Source organism: Carassius auratus, chromosome 28, assembly GCF_003368295.1.
Source record: "Carassius auratus strain Wakin chromosome 28, ASM336829v1, whole genome shotgun sequence".
Taxonomy (NCBI): domain Eukaryota; kingdom Metazoa; phylum Chordata; class Actinopteri; order Cypriniformes; family Cyprinidae; genus Carassius; species Carassius auratus.
Window position 1 is genome coordinate 21,186,703 of NC_039270.1, and position 14,939 is coordinate 21,201,641.

General features: G+C 38.2%; 1 protein-coding gene across 2 annotated transcripts; it reads right to left on the minus strand.

The window, feature by feature from the left end:
• Window positions 1-1,984: 1,984 nt before the first annotated feature.
• On the minus strand, window positions 1,985-11,051 carry LOC113047122 (nascent polypeptide-associated complex subunit alpha, muscle-specific form-like). Of its 2 annotated transcripts, XM_026208401.1 has the most exons (5): window positions 10,735-11,051; window positions 10,421-10,629; window positions 7,752-10,055; window positions 7,594-7,656; window positions 1,985-2,507 (listed from the first exon to the last, which is right to left on the minus strand). In XM_026208401.1, exons 2-5 carry the CDS (start codon window positions 10,428-10,430, stop codon window positions 2,470-2,472), a joined length of 2,415 nt encoding a protein of 804 aa, XP_026064186.1. In that variant the 5' UTR covers window positions 10,431-10,629; window positions 10,735-11,051; the 3' UTR covers window positions 1,985-2,469. The 2 variants fall into 2 exon arrangements, with proteins under 2 accessions (XP_026064186.1, XP_026064185.1); XM_026208400.1 differs by lacking the exon at window positions 1,985-2,507 and adding an exon at window positions 5,535-5,660 and having other exon boundaries at window positions 10,421-11,051.
• Window positions 11,052-14,939: the final 3,888 nt, after the last annotated feature.

The window sequence follows — 14,939 nt, forward strand, 5'->3', positions numbered from 1 at the left end:
TCTTTTTGAAACCGTACTTGCTTACAACCTTAGTTTGCAAACCGGAAGAACTACATAATTAACGTGCAGTCTATCACTTTGTAACCCGCTACAACAGGGAATTGTAGGTTTTTTTTTTTCTTTCTCATAACTGAATGTCTGGAACATAAAACTTAAAGTGCATTCAGGGGTATGGGCAGATGAGAAACACATTAGGCTGTTCAGAATTTGAAATTGTGAATGATAACTAGATGAAATTCAATTTTGACCATTTTCTGTTATTGCCCTTATTTGTGATCACACCAAAAGGTAGCCCTCATAATGGAATAGTTCAAGTGCTTTGCATAACAGTTGGTCTCATCATTGTGGCCCCTTCAGTTGCTTAATTATAAGGCTCACAACATGTATCAATGTCAAAGTGCAGAGGTCAATATTTCAAAGTAGGAGCAATGTACAGCCTTAGGCCTTGGCATGCTGTTACTCTGCTGATCAAGACCTTTCAAATGATGTATTTGGTTTAGTCCTATGTCAGGGTTTTGCATTGACACTGTTTGTCTTGTGTTTTGTTTCTTGTGTCTTGTGTCAGCACATGGCTTTGTTGATTGTTTTCTTGGCCATGTGTTTCCTTAGCCCCTCCTCCTTGTTTCCTCTTTACCACACCCTTTTGTTTGTCTAATTGTGCTCAGCTGTCCCTCAATTTTTTTCCTCCCCATTTATAGTGCCCCTTGCCCTATTGTCTTTGCCGGTTCGTGGTCATTCTCACGCCTTGTCTCTGTCTGTAGATGTGGCTGAGTATGTGTCCGTTGGTTTAAGTTGGTTATTATTTCTTTCTTATTAAGTTACTCATTATTTGTTCTTTTTTTATTATCCACTTACTGTGGGGTAATTATGTTTCTGCCTGGCACTTGGTCTGCTTCAGAGTTGGTGGTCAATGAGTATCTGAGCTCTGCTCTATGGTTGTTTGGTCTTCATCAGCCTGGTCTTGCCGCCCCCTCTTCTGTTATTCTGCCAGTTGATGACTGAAGCTGTTCCAGTGGCCTTCCCTAACTGTCTCCGTTTGTGTTCCTGTTGTAGTATCACTTGTGCACTTCACAACCCTCTTGTATCGATCTGTTCTGTCAATAAACCCTTGTTTCTCACTCAGCATTTGGGTCCTCCTTCCAGATTCCTGACAGTCCTATGACAACATTTTAATTTTCACTCTGCCCACTCAGCCTTTGTGTCATGCATGCATTTCAAAGAGACATGAAATGGTCTATTTTATAAACATGAATTAAAATGTCATTACTGGACATAAAAGACAAATTCTTTAATGACAAATTTATTTTGACTTATTAGAATCACAGATGTCACTGTGTGCCTCTTGAAATGTTTTTATAGTTTTAAGTCGCTTTGAATATAAGTGTCTGCTAAATTACTAAATGTATAGTTATTAACCATACCTTATCTCCAAGAGCAATTAAGTAAAATGATTTGCTTATTACATTAAGAGTGAGTTTTGCACATGAAAACATAAAAAAGACAGTATGCAGACCAGTTGGGACAAAAGTACAGCTGACTAGGTTGACTCCTCAGCTCACGTGAAATCTTTCAGAAGTCCCATGCTCAAGTAATTAAAAAAATGTTTTATTACAAGTGTAACTGTTATGAGAATGCTAAGAATATAAATATAATTCTGCACATTAGCCTGTTAATGGAAAGACATCTGTTTGGAGTAATCTTAGTAAAAGTAATCTACAGTAATAACAGTGCCATCTGAAGAGGAAGGGGGATCCAGGGACAGCTCCATCCAGAACAGAGTAAAGTCACAAACGATATGCCATAATGACACAAAACACATATGTACAATATGTTTTGAGGTCACTAACAACAGCTTTTAAAAACCTTTTTTATTGGTATAAAGTTAACAATACAAATGGACAGACTTGAAAGTTAAAATAATTTTAAATGATGGTGTCATTATTTGATATATACAGTATATATTTGAAACATTTACTTGATTATTTCCAATGTAAAAAAGCTTTGTATAAAGCTTTGTCGTAACAGGTTGTCATTTATTAATCAAGGAGCTAAATGCCAAGGCATTTCCATAGCTGGATATAGATGAAATTTGTATACAAAGTATGTGATACATAAAGACAAGTTAAGGATCAACCACTATGAATATGTTATTTATTTATTTTATGAGACCATTCTCTGAACAAACTCCCAGATACATTTTATGTTGTTTTGGATGCTCAAAGAACTAAGTAGACTATAAAATAAACAGTGTGTCTGAGAATAAAGATAAAAAATAAAAATAAAAAGATTAAAGAAAGTACAGAAACAGTATAATGAAAACTCATAAATTCACTCAAAAGTGTTAACAACTCATGTATGGAACAAAAAAAAAATTTATTTATTATTACAACAGAAGAAAATAAATATAGAAATAAAATAAAGAGGAATCCAGCACATTGGGAACCTGTGGAAATTAAAACTAAACAGTGTCTACATCTGCCACCCACTCCAATGGCCACTTCTTTCGACTGTAACACAAAAATGAAGAATGCAATTAGATGTTTTGGTTATGCAGACAAACTGTAGACACATTAATGCACATATTAAGACTCCTGTATCTGTTTTCCAATAGCTATGTTTTAGAGGGGTTTCATTACATCAAAGTAGGCTAATGTTAGTCAAAAATGCAGAAGTGGAAAATGTGTTGTTACCATGTTCTATAATCTGATATGTTTCTTACAAGAATCACTATTTGGTATGCACAATACTCTCAAGTGTATTTCTGGTGGGCTTATCTTCCTTTCTGTTCAGCCAGCGGCTCAGTCTGTCATTTTTTGAACATTTGTATTTTTATTTTAAAGCATTCATCAATTGACTGCATTTTGTTCTAGTGACTCAAAAATGAGAAATGTGAAGTCCACATTTTACTTTGAGACAACATCTATCGTAAAAGAAGATCAAAAGCTGACAGTAAACATAATGATCCAGTTATTAAGAAAGTAATGCAGTACTGCAGTAACAGACAATTTCTGTATTTTTGAAGCAAGGATATATTTATGACAATGGTGTACTAAAATAAGAAATAAAAATGTCTCAGATTACATAAGTTTTGAGAAACTTAATTTAAAAGAGCTCCAGTTTAACTACATGAGGCATATAAGGCATCCAAATCCAGGCAACAGGTTACATCTCCACTGCTTCTGTCTTCTACTCTGTTTACCATGTTGAAAAAACAGCATATTCTGGTTAGGTATCTTTTGAAGCATGTCTGCTGGTTTGAGCTGGTTTAAGCTGGTCATGTGCTGGTCCTAAAATGGTCCTGAGCAGGAGTTAGTTGCAAAGGGCCAGCTTAAACTAGCTCAAACCAGCAACATGCTTCTAAACCTACAGTAACCAGCATATGTTGGATTTTACAACAGGGTAAACTTGTATGTACACACACTTATTTTTTTTTTATTTTTTTTTACAAATACCTAGTTTCTCTATCATGTTGCCTTTGAATGCGCAGGGGTTTTGCAATGAATACCATTTTAAATCTGTAACTTGACTCTTTCTCCTACCAGGAGTTTAGATAAAAGATAGTAGATAAAAAGAAAAAATATCTTTCCTGTTAAAATCAGAGAATTTCTCACTCCTAAAACTCTAGAAATGGCTGTTCATGCAATTGTTACTTCTCAACTAGATTACTGGAATCCCTTATATTGCGGTGTATCTAAATCTCAGGTTGTTCGCCTTTCAGCTAGTCCAAAACACTGCAGCCAGAATTCTTCTAAAGTGTCGCAAACATAAACACATCACCCCAATTCTCAGATCTCTACACTGGTTGCCGGTTCATCAGAGAATACACTTCAAAATTCTACTCTTTGTCTATAAATCTTTACATAACCTATCCCCTGTATACCTCTTTGAACTTGGTAGTTCCATATGTTAGACTTAAGTGCAGAGGGGAGCGTGCACTTGCGGTGGCAGGGCCACAAATTTGGAGTACCCTGCCTTTAGGAATGAGAATGGCCCCTTCTCTGTCTGTTTTTAAGTCCCTGTTAAAAACCTATTTGTTTTCCTTAGTGTACTGATTACTGTCAATCAGTAACTTTTTAGACGGGTTGTTCATATTTTTTATCTGTTTTGCTTTCTGTGTATGTTTTTATAATTTTCTCTTCTGTAAAGCACTATGGTCAGCCTAATGGTTGTTGTAAATGTGCTATACAAATCAAATGAACTTGAAATATAGATTTCACGAAATGCAGGCTGTGTGGCTGTGTTTAGTTTGGCAATAATAACTTAATCATTATTGTTCAACTATTTTTAGTGTGAATGCAATAGTAGGTGTTAGTAGGTCTGTCACGATAACAAGTTTTTGTTATGAGATATATCGCCCCTGAAATAATTATGATAAGCGATATTGTAATTTTAAAGACCATTTTATACTACTGAATATATAATTATAATGTAACGGCATAATAATGAAAGTAGGCCTACACACTTCCAAATGACAACAAACTGTTTAATTTTTAAGAATATTTAGATCATGGGAATTAAGTATCCAAATATTAGATACCTTAAAAAATATTAATAAATAGTAAATAATCATTTCCTAACAAAAAGTAGAAAAAAAGCACAAATAACTTGTATGGACATGTTTCCATCCACAGATTTTTCTCTGACCTTCTTTTCTCTATAAATTAAGGCTGCACTGTATTGCTAAAAAACGCAATCCCTACTTGCAGTCAGATGTCCGTATGCACAAAGGCACTTATCCCTATCCCTTTGAAGAAGCGTTTTTTTCAGTTGGAAATAGCACCTTACTACTACACCACGTTATGTACGAGAAGCTGCAAAAGAAAGGCATAAGGAGAATTAATAAAACACGCTGACATTTATTTTTAAGTAAATATAATGGTCGATATATTGTGTCATCAAAAAGTTAGGTAATTTACATACAGTATATTGCGCAATAAGTCAATATATTGATCATTGCGACAGGCCTAGGTGTTATTGGCAAATAAGATACACTGCAAACTGACAAATTAAGGGAAAACAACAACAAAGTGTCTTATTGAGATGTTGGCCCACCAAGATCCAACATTATCAAAACACCAAATGATAGCATAAATTTTGGATGAATGGAACTCCATCCTCCTGCCCCCAGTAGAATAGAAAGTCTAAGAAAAACTGTGTCAAAGATCATGAAGCTCTTCTGAGGGTAGGTTTTGGCCTAACACTTTACTAAGACACTTTGTGTTGGCTATATTAAGATACAAGAGCAAATACTGACCACCCATTTAAAAGCTATTAAGACAAACTTTGAAATGTACTAACTAACATACCAGTAAGTCAAAAGTTTGTACTTGTTAAAACTAATTGACGATGTGTTACATATGAAAAGTCATACATACCATAGTCTGCATGGCTCCCACTCCAAATTGCTTCCACTTTTGGCCCTAAAAATAGTAAAATTTTTCCTGTTTAAATATTTGCTAAGTTTAGCAGTTCTACAAATCGCAAATACTTTTTCAAGACAATTACACAAATAACAGGAAAATGATCAGCCCCTTTCATCAGGAACATTATGTAGCTTATGTATACGTAAGTGATACTCTATTTCACCTTAATATCTCTGCATTTGGCAACCCTCTTCACAGGGTAAAAATCCTTGCTCCCTGTCAGCGTGTGTGAGCATTCTAAAAGGAAAAGAAAAATATGACATTCACACTACACTATACAAGTCATTATAGAATTAGAAATGATTATTTAGCTAGCATAGGTTGTACTTAGTCACAGTTTTTATATTGTCGTTCTGGTGAAGAAGTGATATTGAACACAAACTATTATTCACCATCCACTAATATTGGATTACACAAACAGGATTACTTAAACAGAAAACAAGTCATAGGCCATACAAGGGTGTTCTGACATAAAGTCCAGATAAATCAAGAATTTGGTCAATTCCCAGGTGAGACAGAGACCATTTTTGAACATTTAAATTTTTTTCTATTTCAAAATTCCAGACCATATTACAGATCTGAGTATAAATAGCTAGATGTTTATTATGTAAATGAATAGTTTTCAAATCCAACTATTAACATGCATGTTACATTCTGACTTTGTCTGCTATTATGCTGTTAAATAATTGCCAGACGATTGTAGATAGGTACTGCAGCTGATTCAAATTAATTTTGTGGCATTCAGTCCACAGTCCTATATAGAAAGGAACCCTGTATAACAGCTTCCACAAACACACTGCTGTCATTGCACATGAAGACTGTTCATTAATTTACAAGTCACAATAGGCCATGATACACTACATAAAGTACAAGCTCCCTCCTGAATATACCAGCAATCACTGATTGAGTGACAAATATCAATGTCAATTGTGCCGGTTAATATGCTGAACAATTTTGAAAAAAAAAAAAAAATAATAATAATAATAATGAAATAAAATGATAAATAATGTGATATTGAAGGGAATTCAATCTATCTTTTACACAATTATTTTCATTGAGAAACCTATTTAAATGATCATGGTGTAATTTTAATACCAAACAAAGATTTTTCTTAAAGGGGTTTCACCACCCAAAAATGAAAAATTCTGGCATTATATTTGTCACCCTCATGTCAATCCAAACCTAGACCTTTTTTTTAACCTCAGAACAAAAAAATTAAGATTTTTGGTGAAATCCGAGAGCTTTCTGACCCTCCCATAGACTGCAGCATAACTGAAATGTTCCCAGACCAAGAAACATATTAAGGACATTGGTATAACAGTCCACGTAACAGTGGTTCAATGATAATTTCCCGAAGATTTGAGAATACTTTTTTTGCTCAAACTTTATCCAACAATTATTTTCCTCCAACTCATCATCATCCATGATTATTTAGACTACCACAATGTATGCGTGTGCTGCTGTTGCAGTAGAAAATGCATGCACTGCACTTTGTTTTTGTGCAGGGGAACGAACATGCATTCTTCATGGAACACTCAATAATGGTGTAATACGTGATTTGGTTGAGTATAATTGTTGAATACAGTGGTTATTTTGTTTTTTTCTTTGTGCACAAAATACACTCTCATAGCTTCATGGAATTACAGTTGAACCACACGTGGACTGTTTTACCAATGTCCGTGCAACCTTTCTGGCTCTGGGAACATTTCAGTTATGCTGCAGTCTATGGAGAGTCAGAAAGCTCTCATGTCTCATAAAAAATATCTTAATTTGTGTTCTGAAGATGAACAAAGGTCATGGAATGACACAAGGGTGAGTAATTAATGACAGAATTTTCTTTTTTAGGCCCACTATCCTTTAAAGCTTTATAATATGATTTGTAGGCCAGATCATCTTTGAAGCAGCACAATATTTAATTTAAAATGCTTTTTTGACACACATTTTGCCTTGCACAAATATTGCACCTTGTGAATTGAAAATTACAGAAGTCTATACTATGATTTTGATAATTTCAATTAATTGTTCACCTCTACTGTTAAATAAACAAATACATCTGGACATTGCCCAAACATAATAAGCATCTTACAAATGGAAATACAGCCTTCATGAAGACTCACATCAATTAATGTCAATTACTAAGTATGGATTTACACACAGTACATCAACACACCTTTCCTTTTATGTGGCTGCACTGTAGTGGTAACTGGACAGCCTCCTTTTTCCACACCTTCATCTGTTAATAACATGGAAAAATGTAAATATGTAAAATAAATAGAATTTTATACACACGTGTATATATGATATAAATATAGCTCCTATTCTGCTTACCTTTAGCAATAAGAGCTGATGGTGGTCCAGTGGTAGCTGCTGAGCAATGACGTTTGGCCACTTTTACCTGTGGATCTGGAGCGACCATTGGTGGTCCAGTGTTAGCTGCTGAAGGATGACGTTTGGCCACTTCTACCTGTGGGTCTGGAGTGATCATTGGTGGTCCAGTGTTAGCTGCTGAAGGATGACGTTTGGCCACTGCTACCTGTGGATCTGGAGCGACCATTGGTGGTCCAGTGTTAGCTGCTGAAGGATGACGTTTGGCCACTTTTACCTGTGGATCTGGAGCGACCATTGGTGGTCCAGTGTTAGCTGCTGAAGGAAGACGTTTGGCCACTTCTACCTGTGGGTCTGGAACAACCATTGGTGGTCCAGTGTTAGCTGCTGAAGGATGACGTTTGGCCACTGCTACCTGTGGATCTGGAGCGACCATTGGTGGTCCAGTGTTAGCTGCTGAAGGATGACGTTTGGCTATTTCTACCTGTGGATCTGGAGCGACCATTGGTGGTCCAGTGTTAGCTGCTGAAGGATGACGTTTGGCCACTGCTACGTGTGGGTCTGGAGCGACCATTGGTGGTCCAGTGTTAGCTGCTGAAGGATGACGTTTGGCCACTTCTACCTGTGGGTCTGGAGGGACCATTGGTGGTCCAGTGTTAGCTGCTGAAGGAAGACGTTTGGCCACTTCTACCTGTGGGTCTGGAGCGACCATTGGTGGTCCAGTGTTAGCTGCTGAAGGAAGACGTTTGGCCACTTCTACCTGTGGGTCTGGAGCGACCATTGGTGGTCCAGTGTTAGCTGCTGAAGGATGACGTTTGGCTATTTCTACCTGTGGATCTGGAGCGACCATTGGTGGTCCAGTGTTAGCTGCTGAAGGATGACGTTTGGCTATTTCTACCTGTGGATCTGGAGCGACCATTGGTGGTCCAGTGTTAGCTGCTGAAGGATGACGTTTGGCCACTTCTACCTGTGGATCTGGAGCGACCATTGGTGGTCCAGTGTTAGCTGCTGAAGGATGACGTTTGGCCACTTCTACCTGTGCATCTGGAGGGACCATTGGTGGTCCAGTGTTAGCTGCTGAAGGAAGACGTTTGGCCACTTCTACCTGTGGGTCTGGAGGGACCATTGGTGGTCCAGTGTTAGCTGCTGAAGGAAGACGTTTGGCCACTTCTACCTGTGGGTCTGGAGCGACCATTGGTGGTCCAGTGTTAGCTGCTGAAGGAAGACGTTTGGCCACTTCTACCTGTGGGTCTGGAACGACCATTGGTGGTCCAGTGTTAGCTGCTGAAGGATGACGTTTGGCCACTGCTACCTGTGGATCTGGAGCGACCATTGGTGGTCCAGTGTTAGCTGCTGAAGGATGACGTTTGGCTATTTCTACCTGTGGATCTGGAGCGACCATTGGTGGTCCAGTGTTAGCTGCTGAAGGATGACGTTTGGCTATTTCTACCTGTGGATCTGGAGCGACCATTGGTGGTCCAGTGTTAGCTGCTGAAGGATGACGTTTGGCCACTTCTACCTGTGCATCTGGAGCGACCATTGGTGGTCCAGTGTTAGCTGCTGAAGGATGACGTTTGGCCACTTCTACCTGTGCATCTGGAGCGACCATTGGTGGTCCAGTGTTAGCTGCTGAAGGATGATGTTTGGCCACTTTTACCTGTGGGTCTGGAACAACCATTGGTGGTCCAGTGTTAGCTGCTGAAGGATGACGTTTGGCCACTTCTACCTGTGGATCTGGAACGACCATTGGTGGTCCAGTGTTAGCTGCTGAAGGATGACGTTTGGCCACTTCTACCTGTGGATCTGGAGCGACCATTGGTGGTCCAGTGTTAGCTGCTGAAGGATGACGTTTGGCCACTGCTACCTGTGGATCTGGAGCGACCATTGGTGGTCCAGTGTTAGCTGCTGAAGGATGACGTTTGGCTATTTCTACCTGTGGATCTGGAGCGACCATTGTTGGTCCAGTGTTAGCTGCTGAAGGATGACGTTTGGCCACTTCTACCTGTGCATCTGGAGCGACCATTGGTGGTCCAGTGTTAGCTGCTGAAGGATGATGTTTGGCCACTTCTACCTGTGCATCTGGAACAACCATTGGTGGTCCAGTGTTAGCTGCTGAAGGATGACGTTTGGCCACTTCTACCTGTGGATCTGGAGCGACAATTGGTGGTTCAGAGGTTGTTGCTGGGCAATGAAGCTTGGCCACTGCTACCTGTGGATCTGGAGCGACCATTGGTGGTCCAGTGGGGGGTTCAACCTGGGCTGATGAGGGTTCACTGAATTGTTCAGCAGCACCTTGTGCAGTCCAGCCTAAATTTTAGTACAGAATTATTTAGAAGTACAGAATTATTTAGAAAACACTGATCAGCCTATTTTCACAATTTTATAACATTTTCTAGACTAAAAATATAATTGATTAATCAAGGAAAAAAATTACAACAAAAAATACAGCAAGTTGCAGTTGTAATAGCAACAAGACATGTGTATAGACTATAGACCTAACAAGTACTGACTGTTTTACCAAACTACTACTACCAAGCAGTACTGATTTATCAGGGGAATGGTCCTAAGACATGTGATGGATGTTTAAGACAGTCTGGTGGTCAAGTGGTTGACCAATTATGCCACTTTTTCTACTGGATTTGTACAATGAAAATTATGGCATCGGTAATTACCTTTGAACATGCAATCGCCACAATATAATGAAGAGTACAATGTGACTGTCCCTTTAACCTAGGTCCTTTATTCTTTCTAGGCGTTTATGTGATGTCTCTGCCAGCTTACAACGGGGTGCCAAAACCTCAGACACCCATTCATTTGGTCTTCTTCTGGGCTTTGAGAGCAATACAATAGCCCTTTTTCCCAGGGCCTGCAGTTTTTCTAGCTAAAAATACAAGGACACACAAACAAATAACATATATTGAATAATAGGTATTAAATGTACATAGCAACTTTTGAAAAATAATCTACATTAAAAACAACTTCATACCAACATATACGCTTCATCCTGTAAATGAGAGGTGGTCCTGTTTTTTGTCTGGGCATGCACCCAGCTCTCTCGTTTCTGATAGAACTTGTCAAGTTTTTTTCTAAGCCTCAATTTATGTGGTTGCTATCCCTGGCAAGATTTGCAGGTTTTACAAGCCACATTAATTTGTTTATGGCAAAGTACACATTTGCGAATCGTAGACCCCTGGCCTGGCATTTCTGTCAGAGTTAGAGTAAACAGAAGACACAAAGATATTTTGAGAAGTCCTTATCTCACTGAAACAAACCAGGGTAAGATATAAAAATAATAATAAAAAGCAATACTTACTTGAAGACACTCTAGATTGGGGGGGGGGGGGGGGGGGGGGTTACAGTAAGGTATTTGATCAGAATTCATAGAAATGACTGACATATATCGTTTAGCCTATAGAATAATTATCTAATTACTGCAAGCTTATGACCAGAACAGAAAGTACACTGGACGCAGAGAAAGGATGTAAATTTAATGCAAGTATGCATAACATATCAAGTAGCAGGGAAAATGCGCTGGGCAAATAAAAAACTGTAATACTACATAGGATTTCGATTACAGGGCAACAAAAAAATAATAATATAATAAATAAATAAATAAATAAAACGTTATTATTAATTCACTGCCGCGCTTTATGAACTGCGCTAAAACCGGAAGTGCAAAATAGGTTACTATTTTATTTAATCATAATACTAATAATACTATTATTGTTTATTTATTTTGTGTTATTATTTCAAAAAGCTTTAACGTTACAGTCCACACAGGCAAATATGACGTTTGCTAGACGCTAGTTAATTCAGGATTTATTAAATGACCGCGCTCTAAGAAAGAAATATATGGCTAAATATGACCCAGCCAGGCCGTGACCGGCTGGTTCTGAGGTTGCGTCCAGGCACTGACCTGTCTGTAGCCTAATATGGTGATTTTATATTGCTAAAATTACAATAAAGACCTAATATCGACACAACGATCATACGCTTACCTTGCGCGTGAATTTTTAGAGAATGCACTAAATCGCTTATTTTTGGTCCTTAGAGTTGTTGGCTTTGAGAAAATTATCGCCCCTGCTGGTATTCTATTGGTAACTTCACCTTCATACATGCGTGTAACTTTCACGCCTAGAGGAGGCAAAGCGTGACACTTACACGCATCCTCGAGTGGACCAGCGTGACTGCTACACGCTTTGGCGTGATACCGGGTTGGTCAGTTAGACATGAACGTTGCTTTGACTTTATTATTCCTATTGCAGAGAAAGCACTTTCACACACATAGCAGGTCAAGATTTTTAAAGCACACTGGATTTATGCAGGGTATGTGTCTTTCAGAACACACTTGGTTGTGTATGGTTCCGTTACCAACACAACCTTAAAGGTAGGCTACACTCCCCAGTTATCACATAACTTTTGTTAGCCTTCATGAGCAAATGTTGAGGACCATTAAATATATGAGGAGCTCTTTTCCAAAACCAGATAGGCTAAATCCATTTCAATAGTTTTCAAGAAAATGACATTTTACCTAGACCCACACATTGAATATTCAATTTATCCTGTTAAAATGTTGCTGTTGTTTTTTGTACAGTCTGAACATGTCCAACAATGATTATTAAATCAAACAACAATATAGTTGATGATAAATTCAAAGTAATTTTTTTCTTTTCAAAACGCTATAAATCCACAACCCCCCCCCCCCCCCAAAAAAAACCCCCGCTATGCAGCCCCACCCCAAATGCTATAAATCTTTTTTTGTTTGTATAATTTAAAAAGTCTTTTGTCTTATTTTTCGTGTTTGCATTTATAAGGAAAAAACAATGTTACGTGACAGTTCTCCGTTACACGGACGTGACGTGAGGGCTCTGAAAGCGGCACTAAAAGACTTTCAAACTTTCACCGAGACCTCAAACAGAAAGCACAAACCTTTGTCGACAATTGACCCATTGACAATTTGAAAAGAAATTTTGTTTTTCATGCTGTTAAGAGACATATCATCGGCCCATTTAAACACTGCATTAGAGATCAGATCAGCGGATCAGCTCTAACGTCATCCGAATCAGCTGTGAAAGTGCGCAGCTATGAATGCACAAGCTATGCATAGAGCGCCACACACAAAAGTTGCCTGACAGTTTTACCGCTTGTTTTACTATTGTTGCGCTTAGCAAGTTACTGGTACATTTCGGAGATATCAAGTAGCTATATAAAGTCTCACTAAACATTCCACACACATCACAATGACGATGATGAATGTTCTTTTTTATTAAACGACCAACGGATTATCACCATCCGCAATATACATAGATATAAATCACACTGTCTGATATGCGCGAAACTTTTGAGCGTTCATCTTTTGCATGACGCGGGCCATAAAATTAATGCCAATGGGCCGGATGTGGCCCGCGGGCTGCCTGTTGAGTATCTGTGCTCTAGCGGTTAATAAACAGAACTGCTTGCGTCTTGTGGAAGAACATCGTAGCCGGAACTACTTCTCTCTGTTTATGTCTATGAAGAATCACAAAGGTACTGGGTTACTCCGCCTCGGTACCCCAGAAGCAATCTAAAATAGTCCAAATATAAACACTTATTATAGGTGCACCCTAGTGATTCAGGACAAGCTAAAAACACGGTGTGGAAAATGAATTCATGGTGTACTCGCTTATTATATACATTTTTCTACATTTTGAACACAAACAAAGTTACGGACCGCAGCTCTGATTGGTTGTTTTTTTCTTTCTGGGAGCGGTCTGTCGCATATTCTACTGTCAGGACATAATGACAGGTTTAACAAATATGTAAAAAATATATTTTTACAAAAGTTACCTACTGCAGCTTTAACTACTTATCATATTACCAACTGAAAGTCCAGAAGCTCCAGAACAGTGAGCATATAAAATATGTCACTCAATATTGAGGACATGACAACATAATAAAAACAATGTGTCACAAAGAACATTTCAGAACTATTTGTTTATGATTTAGTAGCATACTCCGACTGGCTGACTTGTAAAGCCAGGTAGAAGTCCATATAAGACTGTGGAATACTGCCATTTGTGCACAATGTAAGTACGTCTTTCATTTTCAAAGCAGTGATGTCAGGTGGACATTTGATTAACTTTTTAGATTCCATTTCATGATAACCTCTGGTCTCCTGTTTTCAGTCTTTTGGAAAAACTTTTAAATGCTTGGTCAGACAGTTCATATTTAAACTGAACAACTATTAGACACTAATTGGTTTAGCGCAGCCATTTAATTTTATGCCAACAAACTGTTTATGCCTCTATAATCTTTGTTTTGTTTTTTGGACCATGTGTGATGGAAAGGACTTTCAAAGGATCCAGAAAGTCACAGTGTCTAAGCTCAATCACCTTAAATGGCATGGTCTTCCTCACCATCCCTACAAGAGTGTAGTACCCACTCTATTTTAGTGGGCATTGTAATGTTCTTTATTGATTTGTTTGTCATTGGCATTTAAATGCTTGCACCACTCACAGTACTTGCATGCATGTTTTGTGGGTTGGTGAAAGCCTAAATTCGAAATTCGAACTCTGTATTAAGTATAAGCCTGTGGAAACTAAGTTTCTCAGGTTTCAGTTTCCAATCATTGTTGCATTTCAATCATTGTTTGGCCAATCAACATACACTTACATCACGGGTAGTTCCTATAGCGCAGTTTAGACCCTGCTCTGAACTAGGAGCTAATTTAGTTCCCATAAAAGGAATTCCTAAAACTAAAATAGTTCTTAGTTCCTGCGTGTGAATGCATCCAGGTACTAACACCAATAATTCTATGAACTATGAAAAGGTTCCTCCGGTGTGAAAGGGGCTAATGGCTGTCTGTCCTTTCCCTGCATCCTCTCTCTTGTGGCTAAGATTAATAATACATCTTCAACAATTTTTTTCATGGTTGAACTACCTGGCTTATATGTGGTGTCAGCCATTTTGAGTCATGTGCTATCCACAGGCTTTACAGACAATACAGTTCTCAGAGCCAAAAGGGCATATGTGCAGTTACACCATTTTGTCATAAACAGGTTTGGTATGTTCAGAGTCAAGTTTTCTGGTTTCTAATGAATAACTCCAAAATGATTAAGAATTCACTTGGGTCCTTCACCCAAAATGTTACTAAAAACCTTTTGGTTCTCAACCCTTGATATATATATATGTATATCCTATATATATATATAG

What these genes read in the sequence shown, in the direction of transcription:
- LOC113047122 (XM_026208400.1), bottom strand. An exon ending in ATCAGCTCTTATTGCTAAAG is followed by an intron (nt 7,657 to 7,751) that starts GTAAGCAGAATA and finishes TGTTATTAACAG; the next exon opens with ATGAAGGTGTGGAAAAAGGA. An exon ending in GCAGCCACATAAAAGGAAAG is followed by an intron (nt 5,661 to 7,593) that starts GTGTGTTGATGT and finishes TTTTCCTTTTAG; the next exon opens with AATGCTCACACACGCTGACA.